This window comes from Sus scrofa, chromosome 8 (assembly GCF_054392235.1).
Source record: "Sus scrofa isolate SSC_HxYL_T2T_F1_AM1 chromosome 8, Sscrofa_HxYL_maternal_Yorkshire_Landrace_v2.0, whole genome shotgun sequence".
Taxonomy (NCBI): Eukaryota; Metazoa; Chordata; class Mammalia; order Artiodactyla; family Suidae; genus Sus; species Sus scrofa.
Window position 1 is genome coordinate 13,397,107 of NC_139390.1, and position 18,700 is coordinate 13,415,806.

The following is an 18,700-nucleotide window of genomic DNA, read 5'->3' on the forward strand; positions in this document are numbered from 1 at the left end:
CTCTGGACCCTGATTTTTCATGGAGAGGAATAGGGCAGTCTGGACTCTGAAGCAAAGTCTAACTGCTTGAGAGATCTTGCTCTTAGCCTACTCAATTTCAATTTGTTTTTATGTTAAAGATTCTCTGGACAGAGTTCAGGCAGTAATATATTTAGTATTCTAAACTTGAGGCCTCACAAGCACTTTCTTTGTTAAGGGATTTCATTGCTTCACCTGTGATCAGCAGGTTATCGTGAGTTCAAGTCTGGAAGTGGTGTGTCTGTGCACACATGTACTGTATGCGGACGTGTGTGACACAGCTGAAGAGGAGGAGGAGAGTGTGCACACCCTTCTGTGGACATGTCAGGAAACAGGAGGCTCAGGATGCTATTCATGGCAACCTTTTATATCTTTTTTTCCAGTAAATCTCAATGTCCCTTTACACATTTTGAGGAGTGATTACCATGGAAACTATTAGAAAGCTCAAACAAAACAAAAAAGACAGAGTTCCTGTCATGGCTTAGTATTTGACAAACCCTACTAGTATCCATGAGGATGCGGGTTTGATCTTGGGCTCTCACAGTGGGCTAAGGATCCAGCACTGCTGTGAGCTGTGGTGTAGGTTGCAGACGTGGCTCGGATTCTGCGTGGCTGTGGCTGTGGCATAGGCCAGCAGCTGTAGCTCCGATTGGACTCCTAGCCTGGGAACTTCCATATGCTGCAGGTGCAGTCCTAAAAAAAAAGACACACACACACAAGCATTGTAGCTTTATGCTTTCCACCTAGGGCTTCTAACACAGGGCACCTCACAGAGACTTAACTTTCTAGTCTTTTCTTTCGAATTGCACGTTCATGTTTACCTTATTTTATACAAGTGTCAATGTCATTGTTAACAATGTTGTCTTTTATTTTATTTTTGACGGTGTTACCTTTATCACGTACAAACTCAGCTTTGGTTTTGACTTTCCAAGGGAAAATATCAAATTTGATAACTTGATAAAATTGTTAGGTCACCTTGGAAATTTTTCCTGAATTTAACCATATTTCCTATTTCCTGTTTTTTTTTTTAAATCTTTCACTTCTAAGACAGAATGTGAATAATATTTTAAATAGCTCATGTGATAGGAATAATAGTTATGACAAATGTTGTCAAAACATCATGGAGATCAGTCTATGCTAGAGATTATTTTTTACCACCTGCTTTATTAAAAAAATGAGAACTGCACACTGAGACAAAAATTATGAAAACATACTTGGTATGCTTGTAACTAGAGGCTTTGTCTTTTGTTGTTAAAATATACTACAAAGATGGAGTGTCTGGAGAATTGAAATCCATTTTGGTTTTTCACTGCCATGCACAATATGTTGAGATGCAATTGCCAGTTGGACTTCTTCCTATGCTGTCTGTATTTGCACAATATGCCTTCTGCTAGGCATGGTAATGAATGATAAAAAATTATACCAGTTGGTGGCAATGTTGTTTTCACAGCAATGGTCACTTAGTTAAAATCACAAGTCTATGCTTATTTTCTCCTTATTAACTCTGTTAGTTTGAGTTTCTAACTTGTGTTACAAGTTATTTCTGGCTTGAAAATGAAGCCAGGTTTCTATAACCCCTGAGTATTCATCTTGTTATCTTTAAATCTTTTTCATTACCAAAGGCAAACTAAACATGAAATAATAAACAGCAGGATTGTGTGGGCTGAAAAAGCAAATTCTGAAGACTGCAGGAACCTATGTCAAACATTGCCCTGCCTCATCAAGAAATTATACATACATGCAGTGGAAAGCAATTTTGAATCCTGGTTCTCAAATGCCTTTCATCTGGTATTCTGTTTTAGAACTTATTACTTAATAGGCAGAATATGTGATATTTAGTGAAAACTTCCCTGAACATCAATTTTTATCCAACTAAAATCAGAAAACCTTCCAAGACAAGCAATTGTTAAAGTTTAACTGTCTAAATTTATTTCATGTGTAGAATGGACAGATGGGATACAAGAACACATCTGGTGGTTGGGAACTGAGCACATATATTCATTGGCCTGAACTTGTGCTAGGGTTCTTTACCCTTTGGCTCAGATTCAGTTCATCCAAGAAATCTTTCCAAATCACATCCCAATTTGAATGAATATTTGTACTTCAACTGTTACTGACATCTAAAATGCCTTTTTCATATCTCTACTGTCATGCTCATCACAACTTGATTTACATTGATAATTCAAGCATACATGCTACTCGCATTAGATATCAACTTAATTCCCTAAAGTTTATTGGACACCAACCATGTACTATCCACACTGGTGAATGCTGACACTGTGAACTTCGTGAAATCAGTTGCTTAGTCTTGTTCCATTGTGCATGTCTCATTTTTCTGAGCACCATGAAACATCAACAAATGTCTGTTGACTTTGATGAGATTGGAGCTTTCATTTTTAAAGGAAGATGCGGGTGTACTTGTTTCATGAGTAATTGCAAGTGTGCCAACCCAGTGTCAAGAACCAAATAGATGAGCCAATTAGAACAGAGTGGACTGACACTCAAGTGCCAGGAAGAAAGCAGGGGAGGAGCATCAAAATGGAGCAAGTGGTTTAATGGAGAAGACGGAGAGTGAGGGAAATAATAATAATAACAATAACAAACAGCTACTACCACACTTGTTGAGCTCTGTGCGTTCGATGAATTAACTCCTTTAATCCTCCCTGCAGTTTCCCAGGTGGCATGAATATCACTGTCCCCATTTTGCAGATGAGGGACCTTGTAGATGCTATTTTGTTGGCCTAATTGAATTCAGTTTCCTATTTTTCCTATCCATACTGTGATTTGGTTCAGATAGCCACCCATTACCAATAGAGAGGAAATACTCCCCTGAAATTAGATGCCGTCTCCAGCTCTAGGAGAAGTCCCTGTGAATTTAATGACTGCTCCATCTTTTGGCAATGATTTGTTCAGCAGCTCAGGCCTAAGATATTAAGTCCATGGCACTGACTGGCTATAGGAACTGGTTTAGGAAAATGCATGTGACCCAATTCAGGCTGAAGGCTTTCTAGAGGCTCCTAGGAAAATAAATACTGCATTCTGAAGAGAGAGAGCCTGGAAGCACATCTCTCAATTTGCTAGTGAACGCACATAAAGTCAGAAATTACTACAAACATTCTGCCACCATGACACATCTTTGGGTTTGACGAGCCAATGTGTTTTCTCTCTTTAAATGTCAATTTGGGTCAGATTTTTTGTTTGAATTGTTAGTTGCTGCTGAAAGCATCTCTCTTGACTCAAACCTGAGGTGTAGAAGAGGCTAAGTGATTTTTTCCAAAGTCATATGGTGAGTAAAAAAACCAGCCTCAAATTCAGGTCCATGTGGTCAGTTCTAGGCACTTTTTAGCATTACCTCCCTGTAGCAGCGTGGGAAAATTCCATATGAACCTTCTGAGAGCATATTTGTACTTTTGCCGAGCTGGTTTGGGTTTCCTAAATAGGTTTCAGTTTCTGTCTTTATTACAGACAACTTCTCCCCATTGTTAACATTTTTTTTGGTTGGGGATTTTTTTTTTTTTATTGATCTGATACCTCCAGGCAGTTCCCCCCACCAGTGACTGGATCCCCTTCCTTAAACTCTTGGCTAAGAGTGTGAATCTGCTTCAACTCAGATGAATTGCTCAGGAATTGCCATGAAACAGCCTCCTGTGAAGCATTCTCTGTTCAGACACCCCTGTGGTCACATGGACTCAGCAACTCAGCCTCCTAAGAAATGTAGTCCTGATTTGGCTAAATGTTCATTCGTCCTTGCAGCATTGTGATCTGGGCTGCTGCCCTCCTTTCTCTTTGTCCCTATACATCAGATTCTAGGATGCCTTCTCTTGCCAACCCAGCCTTAAGATTCTGCGCCTTGCAACTGAAGTGGGACTTTGCTGGGACAGGGCATTTGTTAAGGTCAAAGATGACCCATGTGCATTACTAACTGTCTTACAAGGTACCGTGTGATTAGAGAATTATAACTGATGTCTAGAAGTTGCAGTTGGTGTAAAATGTAGGTTAATCCAAATCTTGTTAGGAAGAAGAGGAAAAGCAAAGAGAAAATAATACAAGGGATAGGAACATTGTGTCCTGCTTTTAAAAAGCTTCTGAGAACCCACAATAGTTAATGCTGCCCCTCAGCCCTGCCTCCTAACCCTACATCCAAAAGGTTTTTGCTGACTTCTTTTAAGATTTAGAGTTTTTGCTTGGTGAATTTGAAAAATGGAGACACAAATAGCTAGTGTATTGAATTGCCTCAAAGACATAATGAAGTTATCTTGGCAGATGAATCAAATGATAGTTCTTAAGCAAAAATCAGGAAAATAATCTAATGTTTATACAGCATTGCCAAGAGTCACATCTTTTAAAATTTCAAAGAGAAACTAACCGCCTGGAAACCTTGATAAATGTATGTTGACATCCCAGAAAAGAGTGACCATTCAATTACTTCCATACTCTATCAACTGAACCAGGAGATGAAAAGCATATGGTTGGAAAATGCCCCCAAGTTCATGAGGCCTTTGACTGTTTCTAAAATATTTGATATTAATATCCTTTTTGACTTGGTCTCACAGTATTTCCTTTCAACCAAGAAATCTGAAGGGAGAGGATTAGCCCAAGTTAGGAGTCAATTCAGATCAAATACACACATTTATTTATTTTTATCTTCATTCACTCATTCATTCATTCAGTTAATCATAATCCCTACAAGTATTTATTGGGCACTCACTTTACTATAACCTCTCTGTTAGGTTCTAAGCCTTCCAAACAAGGGAGAAAAGATGTTCCCTTTAAGAAACTCACAGTGTTTTAGGTATGGGGGAGGGGTCAGAACCCTAGAAATAGTGGCTGGAGAGATGACGCGGAAGCAGTGGGGGAAGAAGATGCCAAGAAAATGACACATGGACAGAGCATGTCTTTACCACACAAAGAGGGAAAAAATTATAGAAGAAAGAGGCACAAAGCAGCCTGTAGGACTTTGGTGATGCTGGCTCAGTGAGCACTGGAGGGAGGGAGAGGTTATGAGTCAGAAAGAACAATGGGGCCATATCAGAAGGGGACATTCAGTTTTATACTCCGAGTCATCAGAAATTTGTTTTAGTGAATGCTTCTTTAGAAAATGTACTTAGCAACAGAAGAGAGGATGGGGAGGAGAAGAAGGCTATGTATTCGTGGTAACTGGAGCAAGCATGAGACTTTGACTATGTATCTTCTTCAGGTAAAATGGTCCGCTTCTTCTTTCCGAAGAACCATCTCTCTGCTATTTTTCTTGGGCATGATTCAGGTAGGAATGACTTCATCCTTTGGATCTGGGGGAAATCACGAGACCCAGGCCTGCCCAGCATCACACAGCCGATGACTCTAATAGTCTGCGCGAGCTAGACCGAATCATTTAATAACCGGCTCTCAGCATCCTCCGCTGAGAAGGGGGAAGACGCTCTCCCATGTCATATGATTTGTTTTGCAGGTAAAAGATGATACATAAAATAAAAACGGCAGAGGAGCTGGCACACAGTGGGTCTGCCATAGATATTAGTTTAATTTAATTCCCTTACATTCACCACGAGGAGCAAATGAGACATGTATATGGAATGCTTTTATACAGGGATAGGCAGTCATTTTTTTCTGGATGTGATTAGAGTATCAAGAGAAGAGACTGGGTAAGAGGGGAGGGCAGAGGAAACCCGTATCAACCTCAGCCTTTTGATTAGTGTGTTCACTTATACCTTAATCCATTCCAAAGATGCAATTACATCATTTATAGATGAAGAAACAGAGACCTTGAGGGATGATAATGTCAAGTGGACATGGTCTGTCAGTCAGAGAGCAAGATAAGATAACTGCCTCCTCTTAGCCGCGGCCACGGTACCTCCTCCTGTACTTTCTTCTTTTAGATAAAATTGTTACGGTGAATTATTCAGAGAAAATAAGCTGAGGCCACTCTTAGAAAACAAAGCAAAGTTAGGTTTTTCTTTTATTATCTTCTGATGGAGAACATTTGGAGTGTGTGTGCTTGACCAGAAGATGAAAGCCTGGGATTTGAGATTATGTGATGCGCACAGATCTTCCTTCCTGTCTCTGTTGGAGGGGAGGAGGCCGACAGCTGGATCTCCTGTCTCTGTATCTTTCACCAAGATCCCTTCACTCCATTCAGAAGGAGCAAATTGATCATAAGTAGTAAAGGACCCTGGGCTTCAAGATACCTTTTTCTAAGTCGAGGCTAGTACAAGTCACCTAGATTTTCTAAGGAATCGTCTCTAGAGCAGTGTCCTCAGGATTACACAGAAAAGAATTTCATATTCAATAGGCATCTGTATTATGTCCATTTAATTTAAACCCCAAAATTACACCTATCCTCGCCATATAATGGAAATTTAGCCTCTAATGTTGTAGAATACCACACTCCTGACAGTCTCACGATAAAACAATATGTATGTGATTCTTCCAAGAGTCATTTGTGTGTCCGCTATTCATTCATTTTAAATGTCTTTTTTATTCCCCTGGTAAGTAATGAATGTTCTTCTTTGTGTCTCCACCAGCTGTTTTGTCTAATCAGCTTTCTCAGACAAGTGGACAGAAAACATTTGTTGAATAGCCTGTGATAAAAGCTGTCAGGAGTGGTCGAGAATGCCTTTCTTGCTTACTTTATGCAGCCGTGGAAGAAATTAGATATGCATGTCATACTGAGGGCATCTCATTTTGAGACTTAGCTGGTGCTTTTGAAACAAAACTAATTTTCCAATTAGAGTTTACATAGACCATGGAACTCCTTTTGAATGAAAATCAAGCATGGACTGCATTTAGACGAATTCCATAAAGCAAGATTAGTAATACACAGGGTAAAGGAAACTGATGCTGGTTGTTGTCTCTGATAGATTGTCACAGCCAGAATTTAAGATCATTTAACCAAATTCCTCACTTTATAAAGAGAGACGAGATTCAGAGGAGGAAAGGGCTTCCCTATGTTGGCTCCCGACACCGAGCTCATGTCCATTCCCAGGTAGATGTGTGTTTGGATTTCTATATATTTTTCTATTCTGGTGTCGATATCAATGTTCTATTTGACACCAGTGTTTTTTGATGTCAGTATTTATTGATCTGTAGTAATGGCACAAATTGTATTCGATGTTTTGGTTTCTGCAATTTCGGGGAGGTTGTTTTTTAGCTCGTCATTTTCATTTCAAATTTTTCTCTTTCAGTGACTTTATTTCCACTTTATAAAACGGATATATCAAAAAACTGGTGAATTGGAAATAGGGAGCAAAAGTTTACTTTCCTCCTCTTTATATTTTCTGGTTGTCTTAGAGACTGGAATATTGTATTACGACTGTGTCATTTTTCTTTTCCCAGAACATGTCAGAATGGTCATGCTTTCTGTGTATCTCTAAATAATTCTAGGGATAAAAAGTCACTTAGGAATTATCTGAGCCCCCCACCCACAGCATTTTACAATGAAGAAATTTAGACCCAGATCATTTAAATCAGTATTCAATATTTACTTGATAAAGGCAGAGATCCTGGCGTAAGACAATAGGACTAGACAAATGACTCGTTTCAATTAGATTTAGCTAATTTAACATTCCATCTCAAACAGTTGAGTAGTCCAAACACGAGACTACGATTGTGCGACAGGTACCCAAAAGGCTTCTCAGTTTTGACTCTGATTTACATCCAGTGTCTAATGTATCAGCGACGATTTAAAAGCCTGGATTAGGACCCTGCTCTTCTAAATCTTAGTGCCAGTGTCCTTCTGTTGCACTGAATGGCTTTTCCCATCTTCCAACTTCTCTGGCTGATCCTTTGCTTTAATCACATCATCTGTGTTGGTGAAGAAAAAAATTACATGGAAAGTTTTTGTTGGCAGCTTCAGTCAGGCAATAATAAAATGCATTTGAAGAAATTATCTTGACTTTTAAACCTCAAGAGTGTGTGTTTGTGTCTGTGTTATGTAGGTGTGTGTCTATGTATATTTGGGGGGGGTGTCTCTGGGTGTGACTACCTGTCAGTGTATGTGTTTATGCATGTGTTTGTGTGTGTGTATGTGTGTGTGTGTGTGTGTTGGTTGTCATGATTCATGAACTGGTTTCCTCCCTGTGTCGCACACCTTACTTGATTGTGTGGGCACAAGTGTATATGCTGCCATAGTTTCTGTGTCCATATGCTTTGTAATGGTTCTTTTCCCAATACGCTATGGAACAGTCCCTATTTTTCATGAACTGAATAAACCAACAGTTAAATGCTTGTTCTTAGAGCCTTTCTTTAACCCCATGGTTTGCCCAAGGGCTGTTTACAAAAGAAGCAGACTCTAGAGATTGATCAAAACAGTCTGTCAATATTTGCCCCTGATTTCTCCCCAATGCCTAGTTTTAAATGCCTAGATACTTCTTTATTGGACACCAAAGAATTTTTGGCTGCTTACTTGAGCTTTTTTTGCCAAGTAGCAAAGGATTAGTTTTGATGTAAATTAATGGCTTTCATCCCAACTGTAGTGAAAGATACTTTAATGGTAAGGAAACAGTATGCACCAAAGAGACACGATGCCTTATTTGCTGTGTAAAAAACTTTTTCTGGAACAGTATGTGTCCCAGAAACCAGGCTTTTGTCTCCAAATATTTCAGAGGAAGCATCAAAACCCAAAGATAAAAGGGTTTATAAACTAGGCACTTGAGGAGGAAACTTGTGAGACCATGAAATTAAATAAAAGGAGACAAAAAGAGGTTCATCTCTGCAGAGATAAACTCACCATACATATTCTAGTGAGAGGATTCCTGGTGGCAGAAAGCGAAGCCTACGTTCATGTATCATAATGTTCAGTTTCATTGTTTAGTACGGTCAAGTTTTTTTTTTTTTTCCCCTTGAACTTGAGCTATAACTAGATAAACCTTATTTAAATCCCACTCAGGAAAAGTCCCAGTTATAGAAACTAACAGAGTATTGATGATAGCAAAAATACGACATGTGACCAAGAGACTCACTGGTGCCCAGACCCAAAGGATCAGACCCTGAATGTGTCCTACACGATGCCACACCCACTTGGTAGAGAGCAAAGGAAAGGAAGGTCAGTTTAGTGCATGTGTCATGTTACACTAATAAACTGTGCTTTCCGCAATAAAGTTACATTTACGACACTCAGTCACTCTACTTTCTACCAAGGTTCAACAATAATTTGAATTTCTGTAGAATCTCGAGAGCGCCTTCATACACATTAAGACAATATTTCCTACCAGCCACCATGCAGGTGGAGTCATCTCTACTTACAACCGAAAAGGAAAAAAAGAAGCAGAAGTTTATGAAAGTGGAGATATGAAAAAAGATTTTTCCATTATGCCTGAGGGTGCCAAAGTCATGAATGTGACAACAATGATCAAAATTTCTCAAAAAGTCAGTTCGTTAGTGGCAGAGCTAGGACTGCATCATTGGGTTTCTGGTTTCCAAATTCATATCCATTTTGTGATTCATTCAATAAATGCTTATTGACCGTTTATTGTATGACAGTCACTATCTTGAGTTGCTGAGGCTAAAAAGTTCAATAAGGTATGGTTCCTGTTTTCAAGGATCTCAAATCCAGTGGGGGATACAATAAAATTTACAAGCAATTGCAACATGCAGAGTGGTGAGTGAGCCATGCACAGGAAGCCACTGGGAGCGTAGAGAAGCAGCAAGTGCACAGATTTGCGGAGAAATGACCACTTTTCAGGGAAACTACAGTTACCTAAGTTCTGAAAGACATATTGATATTTTCCAAGTACAGCAAGATTCATAAAGGCATTAAAAGCAACAGAGAGTGCATGCAAAGACCCGAAGGTGAGAAGGAATGCAAAGGAGAAACAGAATGGGTGAACACGTCATCTTTGGCGACCTGTATGAAATTCGATCTCACTGGAGCACAAAGTGAGAAGCATGAAGTGATGAGAGATCAGGCTGGAGATATCAGCAGGGGGCCCTGTTTTCTGTACCTCTTCTCTTTCCAGCACATTGGGCTACATTTTTGAGCATATAAGTCAGGCTGCCCCACATTTCTAATCAGGAAAACCCTGCTGTTCTGGGTGCCTGAATGCAACCAGAGCTACTAATGGGCTTCACTTTGACCTTTGGTTTTTGAGGAGGGGACTCAGGGTCTTGAAGACTGTCAGGGGAGTCATCGATTTTGACTTACAGAGAACCAAGCCTGCAATTAGGGAGGCCTGGGCATTTGGTACTGAGTTCGGCAAAATAGAAATCCCTGTGCCAATGGGGAATAACTCTCCAGAAGGTGTTAGCCCTCCGTTACTTGCCAAGATTCTTCAGGCACCAGATACTGTAAGGTGAAATAGTTAGTCAGGGTATCCTGGTAATTCAATATTAGGTACAGACATGGTAATCCACTCCTGGGCTTGTTTTATTGAGACAAGCTTGTTTTATGAGAGAGATACACTTTCTAATATTTCTGTGGCTTGCCTTAGAACTTGTGTTTGTTAATCTCTCAGCTAGACTCAAGCAGACACAATAATCTGCCTGATTAAATATAAGGTCAAGGACTATATATTACTTTAAATTGGCTTTCTCTGAGTTCTCAAGAATTCCACATGTAGCTGCAGAAACCACTGTTGGCAATTACATAGTATGTAATAAAGGGAAACCGTATGGGGTTAGAATATTTCATACACATTTATTGATACACTTCTGTTGTGTAGCACCCTGATCCATCACAAAAGATGAGTGACACAATTCCATGGGATGAATTATTTATTTCAGCGAATATTTTCACCAAAGATAAGGGGAGACTCCCTCCTTGTTAAGCCATTAATTAGTTAGTACTTCTGTATAAAATGAAATGAGTAGGTTTCAATTCTTTGAGTCAGATGGTGGATAAAAGTTTGTTTGTTTGTTTTTTTTAACAAATTCCATTTGTCTCTGTTGAAGCAAATAGAAAGTAAAGGTGAGATTTTTATCTGTACTAGTTTCTCAGTCATTTTCTGGTGAGAGTCTGTTTCAGAATTGTTTAAATGATATTGTGGGTTGAGTTGTATGCACCCCAAAAGACTTGTTGACGTCTTAACCCCCAGAACCTCAGAATGTGACTTTATTTGGAATAAAGTAGCAGTTGTAACTAATTAAGATGAGGTCATACTAGAGTAGGGCAGGTCCTATTCCAACATGACTGTTGTCCTTATAGGAAGAGGAGAGAGAGAAACCTAGGAAGAAAACCATGTAAAGACAGAAGCGCAGATCGAAGTGATGTAGCTGCAAGCCAAGGATTGCCAACCCCCAGCAGAAACCAGGAGAGGGTTACAAAACCCTGAGACTTGGAGCCCTCAGAAGGAACCAACCTTCCTGGCACCTTGATTTTGAACTTATTTCCTCCAGATCTGTCAGACAATACATTTACGTTTAAGGCACCTCGTTTATGGCACTTTCTTAGGGTAGCCCTAGGGAATTAAGATAAATGGTCTAAGCGTAACTGCAAACGCCTTCCTTCCACAATCCCAAATTTGGGAAGATGAGCTTGAGGATCTTGGATAGGACTGGTCCCTGTTTGTTTCATCTGACAAGAACTGCCTCTCTCCCTTTTTTATAGGATGTTTGACCAGGTGGATATCTAATTAAAATTTCTCCTTTCATATTTGGCGCACTGAAATTTGAACTTCCATTCTCAAACAGAAATTATATAAAAAAGAAAGCACCCCAAAATTTTCATGAGGTTCTACAAGGCATAATAATTGGCTGTACCAAATCTTTCCATGATTGTGATTTATATGGGAATTCAGTCCTAGGACTCTTAATTTTGTAGGTCTTCTCTACCATGCTGTCCTCATGTTCATCAAGATCATAGGTCCATAGGTGAAGGTAAAGCAATCCGTGACAAGTGGCCAAGGCCTCAGCCTCCCAGGTGGGTTTGTCTTAGGGTCTGTGTGGCATTCCGTTTCTTGGTCTTCCGACTGATTGAGAGCAGATGAACACTAAATCCTAGGAGGCATGGGGAAATCCTAGTATTTGACCATTTTCCAAGGAAAAACTGGAAACAACAATCTGCATTAGTTTGACTTGGCAATAGCATTGAAGTAGTAAAATAATGAGAGCCAATAGATTGTCATAAAGTTCAAGGATACCCATCTTTGGCGCTAATACCCCCGCAGCTCAGAGTCCACTAATCACATGTATTAATTTGGCTTCTAACTTGTATTAAAGTTCACTTTGTTTTTGGCTCTATTTAATTTCCAGCTGGAGAGTCACTCCATGGTTAACTTGTATTTTGCTAGATAAAAATTTTCCATTTCAGTTTAATTTAGGTAATGACAGTCTAAAAACAGAGAATAGAAAATAAATAAATAAATAAATAAATAAAATAAAAACAGAGAATAGACTGCAGTTTACCACCCAGTCTGATAATGTTTTTTCATAGTGAAACAAACACCATGCTTTCCTTCTTAAGCACAATATTATCTTTCAGCCGGTGGGGTGGATTTAACAATTACGTCTTCCAAAGCTGTGGAGAACATAGCTCTCACATGACACTTGTGATGACATTGCTTGGTTCAATTATGTTGTGACACCACATCCACTGGCCTAATGTTGAAGTGGCCCAGACTTTCCATGCTGGCAGAGGAATACAGCACCCAGTCTTCCTTAAAGCAAAACTAGCGGCTATTAACAAAATAAATCCCCCAAACAAAACCCCAAAACACACCTCACATGAAGTGTAAAGAGGCAAGTGAAACACAGACACTAAAACAAGCTTATTCAAATATCCTGGGTAACAAGACCACAGGTTTGTTTCTTGCTTGATTTTGACAAGTGAACAGCTTATCCGCAACACAAGGGAAGTAAGGGAAGAATGAGATTTCTTTGGTACCTTGAGCTGCAGGCAAGTTGACCATATGATCATATTATAACACTGTGAAGTAGACTGAGCTGTTGACAATGAGAAGTAGTTTCCATAAGTTTGAAAACAATTTGAGAACTATCTCCAAGGGTGTTAAAGTCTACCATGGACTGAATGCATGTGTGCCTCCGAATGCATATGTTCAAATTCTAAGCCTCAGTGTGATGGGAGTAGGAGGTGGGGCCCTAAGAGGTTTAGATGATGAGAGCAGAGCCTCCCTCATAAACAGAATTGTGTCCTTGTAAGAAGAGATGGATGAGCTCACTGTAGCTTTCTGCTCTTCACCACGTGAGGATACAAGGAAAAACAGCCGTCTACAAGTCAGAAAGCAAGATCTCACCAGATTCTGGATCTGCCATCTTGGACTCCCCTGCTTCTCAAACTGTGAGAAATAAATGCCTATAGCTTAAGCTACCCAGTCCATGGTATTTTTATCACGTAGCAGTCCTAGCTGACTGAGACAAAGACATATTTTTTTTTTCGATGGATGAGGCTACAGTTGCTGGGGTGATTGAATTCATGATTTCAGAGTTTTCAGTTTTTGAGCTTTATAGTTTGTGTCTTCTCTCTCCTAATTAATGAATTTTTGTTTTTATGCCATCTTGCTTACAATATTGAGGTTAGAGAAAGGTACATTGAGCGGCTATGATGATGCCTTTGTGTGTCATTCAACAGAGAATTTAAAAATCAGATAATATTCATTTGAATCCAACTCTGATATTTTCTAAGTTATGTGTCCTTGGAAAAGTTAACCTCTGTGCGTGTTTTTCTTTATGTGCAGGCAGAAGTTTCTTAGAATAAAACCTTGGTTAACTGGAATGCAAATTCCTAGCGCCGGATCCAGTGCATCAGTTCTGATTCGTGTAAGCAGTAATAACCAGAAGCAGCGGGATATAGCATGGAACTTTATTGCAGGTAAGAACTATTAAAACTATCTTTTATTTCAGAAAAGCACAGACACCAGAAAGAGTCAAAACCAAAGGGAATTTCAGTGAAGCCAAATTGTTCTCTGGCTTAGAAAGAGAAGGCATAATGTTTATTTCCTAAAAAAGCAACAGACTATAATGACACAGTAAAAAGAGTATTTTTTTCACATATTTTTCAGTGAACAAGAGGTACATATGATTCTCATAGTTTTATATACTCTGTTTCCTTTTCTTCTGTGATGCGTATTTCCTCAGTTTGATACATACCCACTGGCTCTCTCCTGCCCCCCCCCTTTTTTTTTTTTTTAAATCCTTCTGAGTTTGTTTTCCTTTAACTGGCCGGTATATGGTAGAGTTTCTTAAGCTGGGCCTGTACCTTATTCTCACCCTGTGGGGAACCTCACATACAACTACAGTTTTAATCATCACCACATGTCAAAAATACCCAAATATCACTCCCCACGTCCTGACCTTTCCTTAGTCTCAGATGTGTGTATCCAACTGGCTTTCTCACATCTCCACTTAGATGTCTCAAAGTCACCTCAAATTCAGCACGTCCAAAGACAAATGCCTGGTTGTCATCTGTAAGCCTGATTTCTTTTTTTTTTTTTCTTCAAGTGCCTCCTCAGTCAAGTCATCAAGTTGCATAAACGAAATGTTAGAATCCATCATGGAGGTCTTTTTTCTTCCCATCTTGAATCCACCAAGTTCTCTGTATTTCCATTGTTTTCCTATCCAGGCTAAAGTCAGGTCTTGTTTGAACCACAACATCAACTTTATCCATTCTTGCCCCTTCCAATCCAATTTATATTTTATAGTCAAAATGATCATTTTAATACATGAATCTGAAGAGCAACATTCCTTTTGGCTTCTGGGGGGGTGGGTATGTCTTTGGTAAAGGAATACTTTTTTTTCACTCTCATCTCATCGTCCAGTTTCCTGATGGTGTCTCCCATTGGCTGGATGCACCTGGAAGCTGGAAGGTAAAGGACCCCATTGATGGAGTTTTCCAAGCTCCATCTTCCAGGGTATAGGGTGTGGGTAGAGAAGGGTAATAGAGTAGGCTGGGAGGGACACACTGAACGTGAAGATGTCCAGCCCAGCTACTGGACAGTTCTCTCCCTCACCTCCAGCCGAATTTCATGCCACTGTTCCTTGTAATGCTCTCTGCTCCATATACACGGGTCTTCTTCATTCAGTTGCTTGAATAAGCTCCCTACTTTCATATGCTGCTCGCTGTACCTGGAAAGGCCCCATTGCCCAGCTTCTTTACTTAAGTAGCTTCTACTTATTTTTCGTTTATTAGCTTCAACATCATGTCCACATGGAAGCCTTCCCCATACTCCCAAGTTAGGTCAGGCCTCTTCTTACACACTCTTGCAATACCATGTACCTTAATTTCATAGTACTTGACATAGGCTCAATTTTATGTTTTTCTCTAATTTTTTGGTTAATACCTAACTCCTCTGTGAAACGGTCAACTCCTCAGCATTTAACATGATGCATGGCACATGATAGATGTTTGCAGAATATTTTTCAAATGAATAAATGCACTTATTGTTATATCATGGTGTGTAAGTGAAAAGGAATAAGAGAAAGTTTTGAATGGATGGCTCACAAATCTTTATTTCAGCTATCCTTCTAAATTTTGGGAAGAAAGTGAGCAGTCTTTAAATATTACATATCAATCCAGAAGTTGAGCCTTAACAGCTTGATAAATGTATGCATAGTAATGTAGATGAGTGAAACTTAATTTTCAGAGGAAGCATTGGATAGAATTAGTAAAGAATTCTTACTGCAAAAGCTGTGATGGGACATTGAAAAATCATAGTTCTATCCTTGGGTTTAGGTTTTCTGGTAGAAAATCAAACACATACATAAATAGAACACTGCTGAACAGTTTCTAGGGCTTCTCCCCACCCCTACCCCACAAGATCTTCTTTGACAACGTGTGTGTACTTGTGTTGCTAAAGGAAATCGTCAAAGGCAAAAGTAATGCCTTTTTGTCTGGATTTGAAGTGGGATATTTGTCTGAGACATCTAATTGAAGAGTACTTCCAGTGAGGGTTCATGAGAAATGGATCATCCACTGGGTTGGCATGCTTTTTCATTGTGTCTTGGTAGAATGGAGAAAGCTGAGATGCAAACATAAAAAGAACTTCAAGCCTTTGGGTCTTAGGCACTGAGTCATATGAAGGATTATGTTAGTGAAATATGAACCTACCTCCTGCCATTTGTGGTTCAAATTCTACTTGGGTGGGAAATAGGTAGAATATATTTCACTGACTAATAGATTTTAAAAGGTGTATGTAAAACATATGGAGCTTGCATGCAGATCCCTGAAACTATATACCATCAATTTAATAGGTATTGTGGTCACCAGCTTAGTGGGTATTGGTATGAATTAATTTTTATCCCATACTAACTTCATACCGTTTTTAAAATATATATATTTTTTAGCCTCAGGGGTTACTGAGCAGCACAAGCATTAAGGGTTATTAGAAGGATACTGACACTGAATAGATAAGACCAAGGATGTCAGGCTTGTCATCTTTAATTTTTTATTTAGTATTTTATTTCATAAGTTTGTGTTAGTAATTGACCTTCAAAACAAATCATGTAAATAAAAAGAAGTTTTCTCTTCAGTGCTTAATATGAATAAATTGAAATGCCAAATGACAAATTGTTACGTTATTAGAGAACTAATATTTATCAAACTATTATCATGTGTCAGCCACAATGTTGGGCACTGCCTTGATTAGCTCTTGTAACAGTAGGGCTGTGTAAAAAATTATCCGAATATCAAATGCCTTAAAACAGTCATTTATTCGCATGGATCTGCTGCTTAGTTACGGTGGTTCTGCTGATCGAGGCTGGGCTCTATTGGGCAGTGCTGCTTTAAGCTGCAAATCTGTAAAGTAGTGGAAACAATTCTGCTTCCTATGTCTTTCATCCTCCTGTGTCTGGCATTGTTGAAGCATGTTCTTCTCATGACAAAGGCAGTAACACAAGAAAACAAAGAGATATGCAAGGCTAGGCTCAGAACTGGCATATGTATTGTATTTATCCACATATCATTTAACCAAAGCGCGTTATATCTAAGCTCAAAGTCCATCACAGGCATATACTCTACCCAGGATGAGTGCGTGGCAAAGGTGTAGATGGGGGTGCGGTAGGGATTGGGGCTAATCAGTCAGTCTCCTATAGGGACACTTGAAATTCTTTTCCTCACTTAGTTTTCACAGTAGCTCTGTGAAGTATTATCGTGCATAATTTAGAGATAAAGAAACTGAGGCTCAAGAGCTTGAGTAGCTTTCTCTGTTTCACAAAGTAACTTAATGGCAAGGCTGAGATAGAGCATACGTTTTTTGGGCTTTAGAGCTATGAACTGGAGATGGGCATTTGCCATCTGCCTCTGCAAGGATTGAACCATGAGCCACTGCGACTGCTGACCCTCAGCACCCCCTGAGAGGAGCTCCGGGTGGAGATCAGGAGTGAGGCGCTCTGTGCTCTGGAAAACTGGCAGAACAGGTCTTCAGATATTTGCAGGAGAAGATTTATGAGCCCGGTTCTTGCATCTCCTTGTATCTAGGAAAGCGCTAAATTCCTTCATGGTGGTACCTGCTCGTCCTGACTAGCAGCAGACTTCATGAGACTAGCAGCAGCTTTCTGCAAAATGGGTGCTTGGTTGAATGTGCCTCCTCCGTTCACCAAAATCACATGTATACTGACAGTCCCCCTTACTTCTTTGGAGACGTCTCTAGAGCTATCTGAAATGCTTCCTCCTGACCTAGGTCCTCATTTTGCCCCAGTAAAACTTAACTCTCAACTTTTACGTTGTGTGTATTTTTTAAAGTGGACAGAATCTCTGCTTTTCCTGTTGGAGCATCTCTTAATGTTACTATGTTTCTACTAAAGCCTGGGCATAAATCATTAAGTAGAAAGAGGAAAAAAAAAATGAATGTTTTATTGCCATAGTTATCCCGCCTATATTTAATATTACTCCTTTAAAAATTTAAGATAATATTCTAAGTAAAACTGTAAATCTATGTCAACTGATTTTTGCTGTTCCTTGTTTCTTTATCTTTATTAGACCTTAGGGAAAAAAAGAAAAAAGAAATATGACAAAAAGGAGAAACACATTATTTTTCAAAGAAGAAATAAAAGCTTAAAATTACATTTAAAATAAAAAAAAAACTTTTCTGTCTTTTTCTAGCGCTGTACCTGCGGCATATGGAGGTTCCCAAGCTAGGGGTCCAATTGGAGCTTTAGCTGCCAGCCTACGCCAGAGCCACAGCAACGCCCAGATCTGAGCTGGGTCTGTGACCTACACCACAGCTCACGGCAACGCTGGATCCTTAACCCACTGAGTGAGGCCAGGGATTGAACCCGCAACCTCATGGTTCCTGGTCGAATTTGTTAACCACTGAGCCCCGATAGGAACTACTAAAATAAAAATTTAAAAATCCATTCTGATTCATTTCACCTTAGAATTCCTTGTGATTATGTTCTCACAAATTTGTCTTTCTTAAAAAATGTTTTTATCTGAATCCTAATGACATGGTGTTTTCTTCTCCCTTTCCAACTTTTCCCATTTTGTGGGGAAATATATTGAACATTTTTTAATCATTCTACAGTCAGCATGCTGACATTCTATGGTTGTAAAGATCAGAAAAAGGCGGAGTTCCTGACGTGGCTCAGCAGAAATGAATCTGACTATCATCCATGAGGACGCAGATTTAATCCCTGGACTCGCTTGATGGGTTAAGGATCTGGCATTGCCCTGTACTGTGGTGTAGGTTGCAAATTCGGCTCAGATTCTGGTATTGCTGTGGTGTAGGCCAGCAGCTATAGCTCTGATTCAACCCCTAGCCTGGGAACCTCCATATGCCGTGGGTGCAGCCCTAAAAGGACA

At 39.5% G+C, this 18,700-nt stretch overlaps 1 protein-coding gene across 16 annotated transcripts in view; it reads left to right on the top strand.

Moving 5' to 3' along the window:
- The window catches only part of LOC106504595 (uncharacterized), a 666,799-nt gene that overhangs the window by 285,034 nt on the left and 363,065 nt on the right, over positions 1 to 18,700 (top strand). For 10 of the 16 annotated variants that reach the window (XR_014812189.1, XR_014812200.1, XR_014812196.1 and 7 more), the window contains one exon: positions 13,641 to 13,774. Coding sequence is in view for 3 of the 16 variants with exons in the window: in XM_084971626.1 (XP_084827752.1) it covers positions 13,641 to 13,774 (134 nt within the window). In the remaining 13 variants the exon portion in view is untranslated. Of the gene's footprint in view, positions 1 to 5,215; positions 5,282 to 13,640; positions 17,952 to 18,700 lie in introns of those variants that run through there. The other 6 variants (XR_014812191.1, XR_014812193.1, XR_014812190.1 and 3 more) reach the window with 2 other exon arrangements.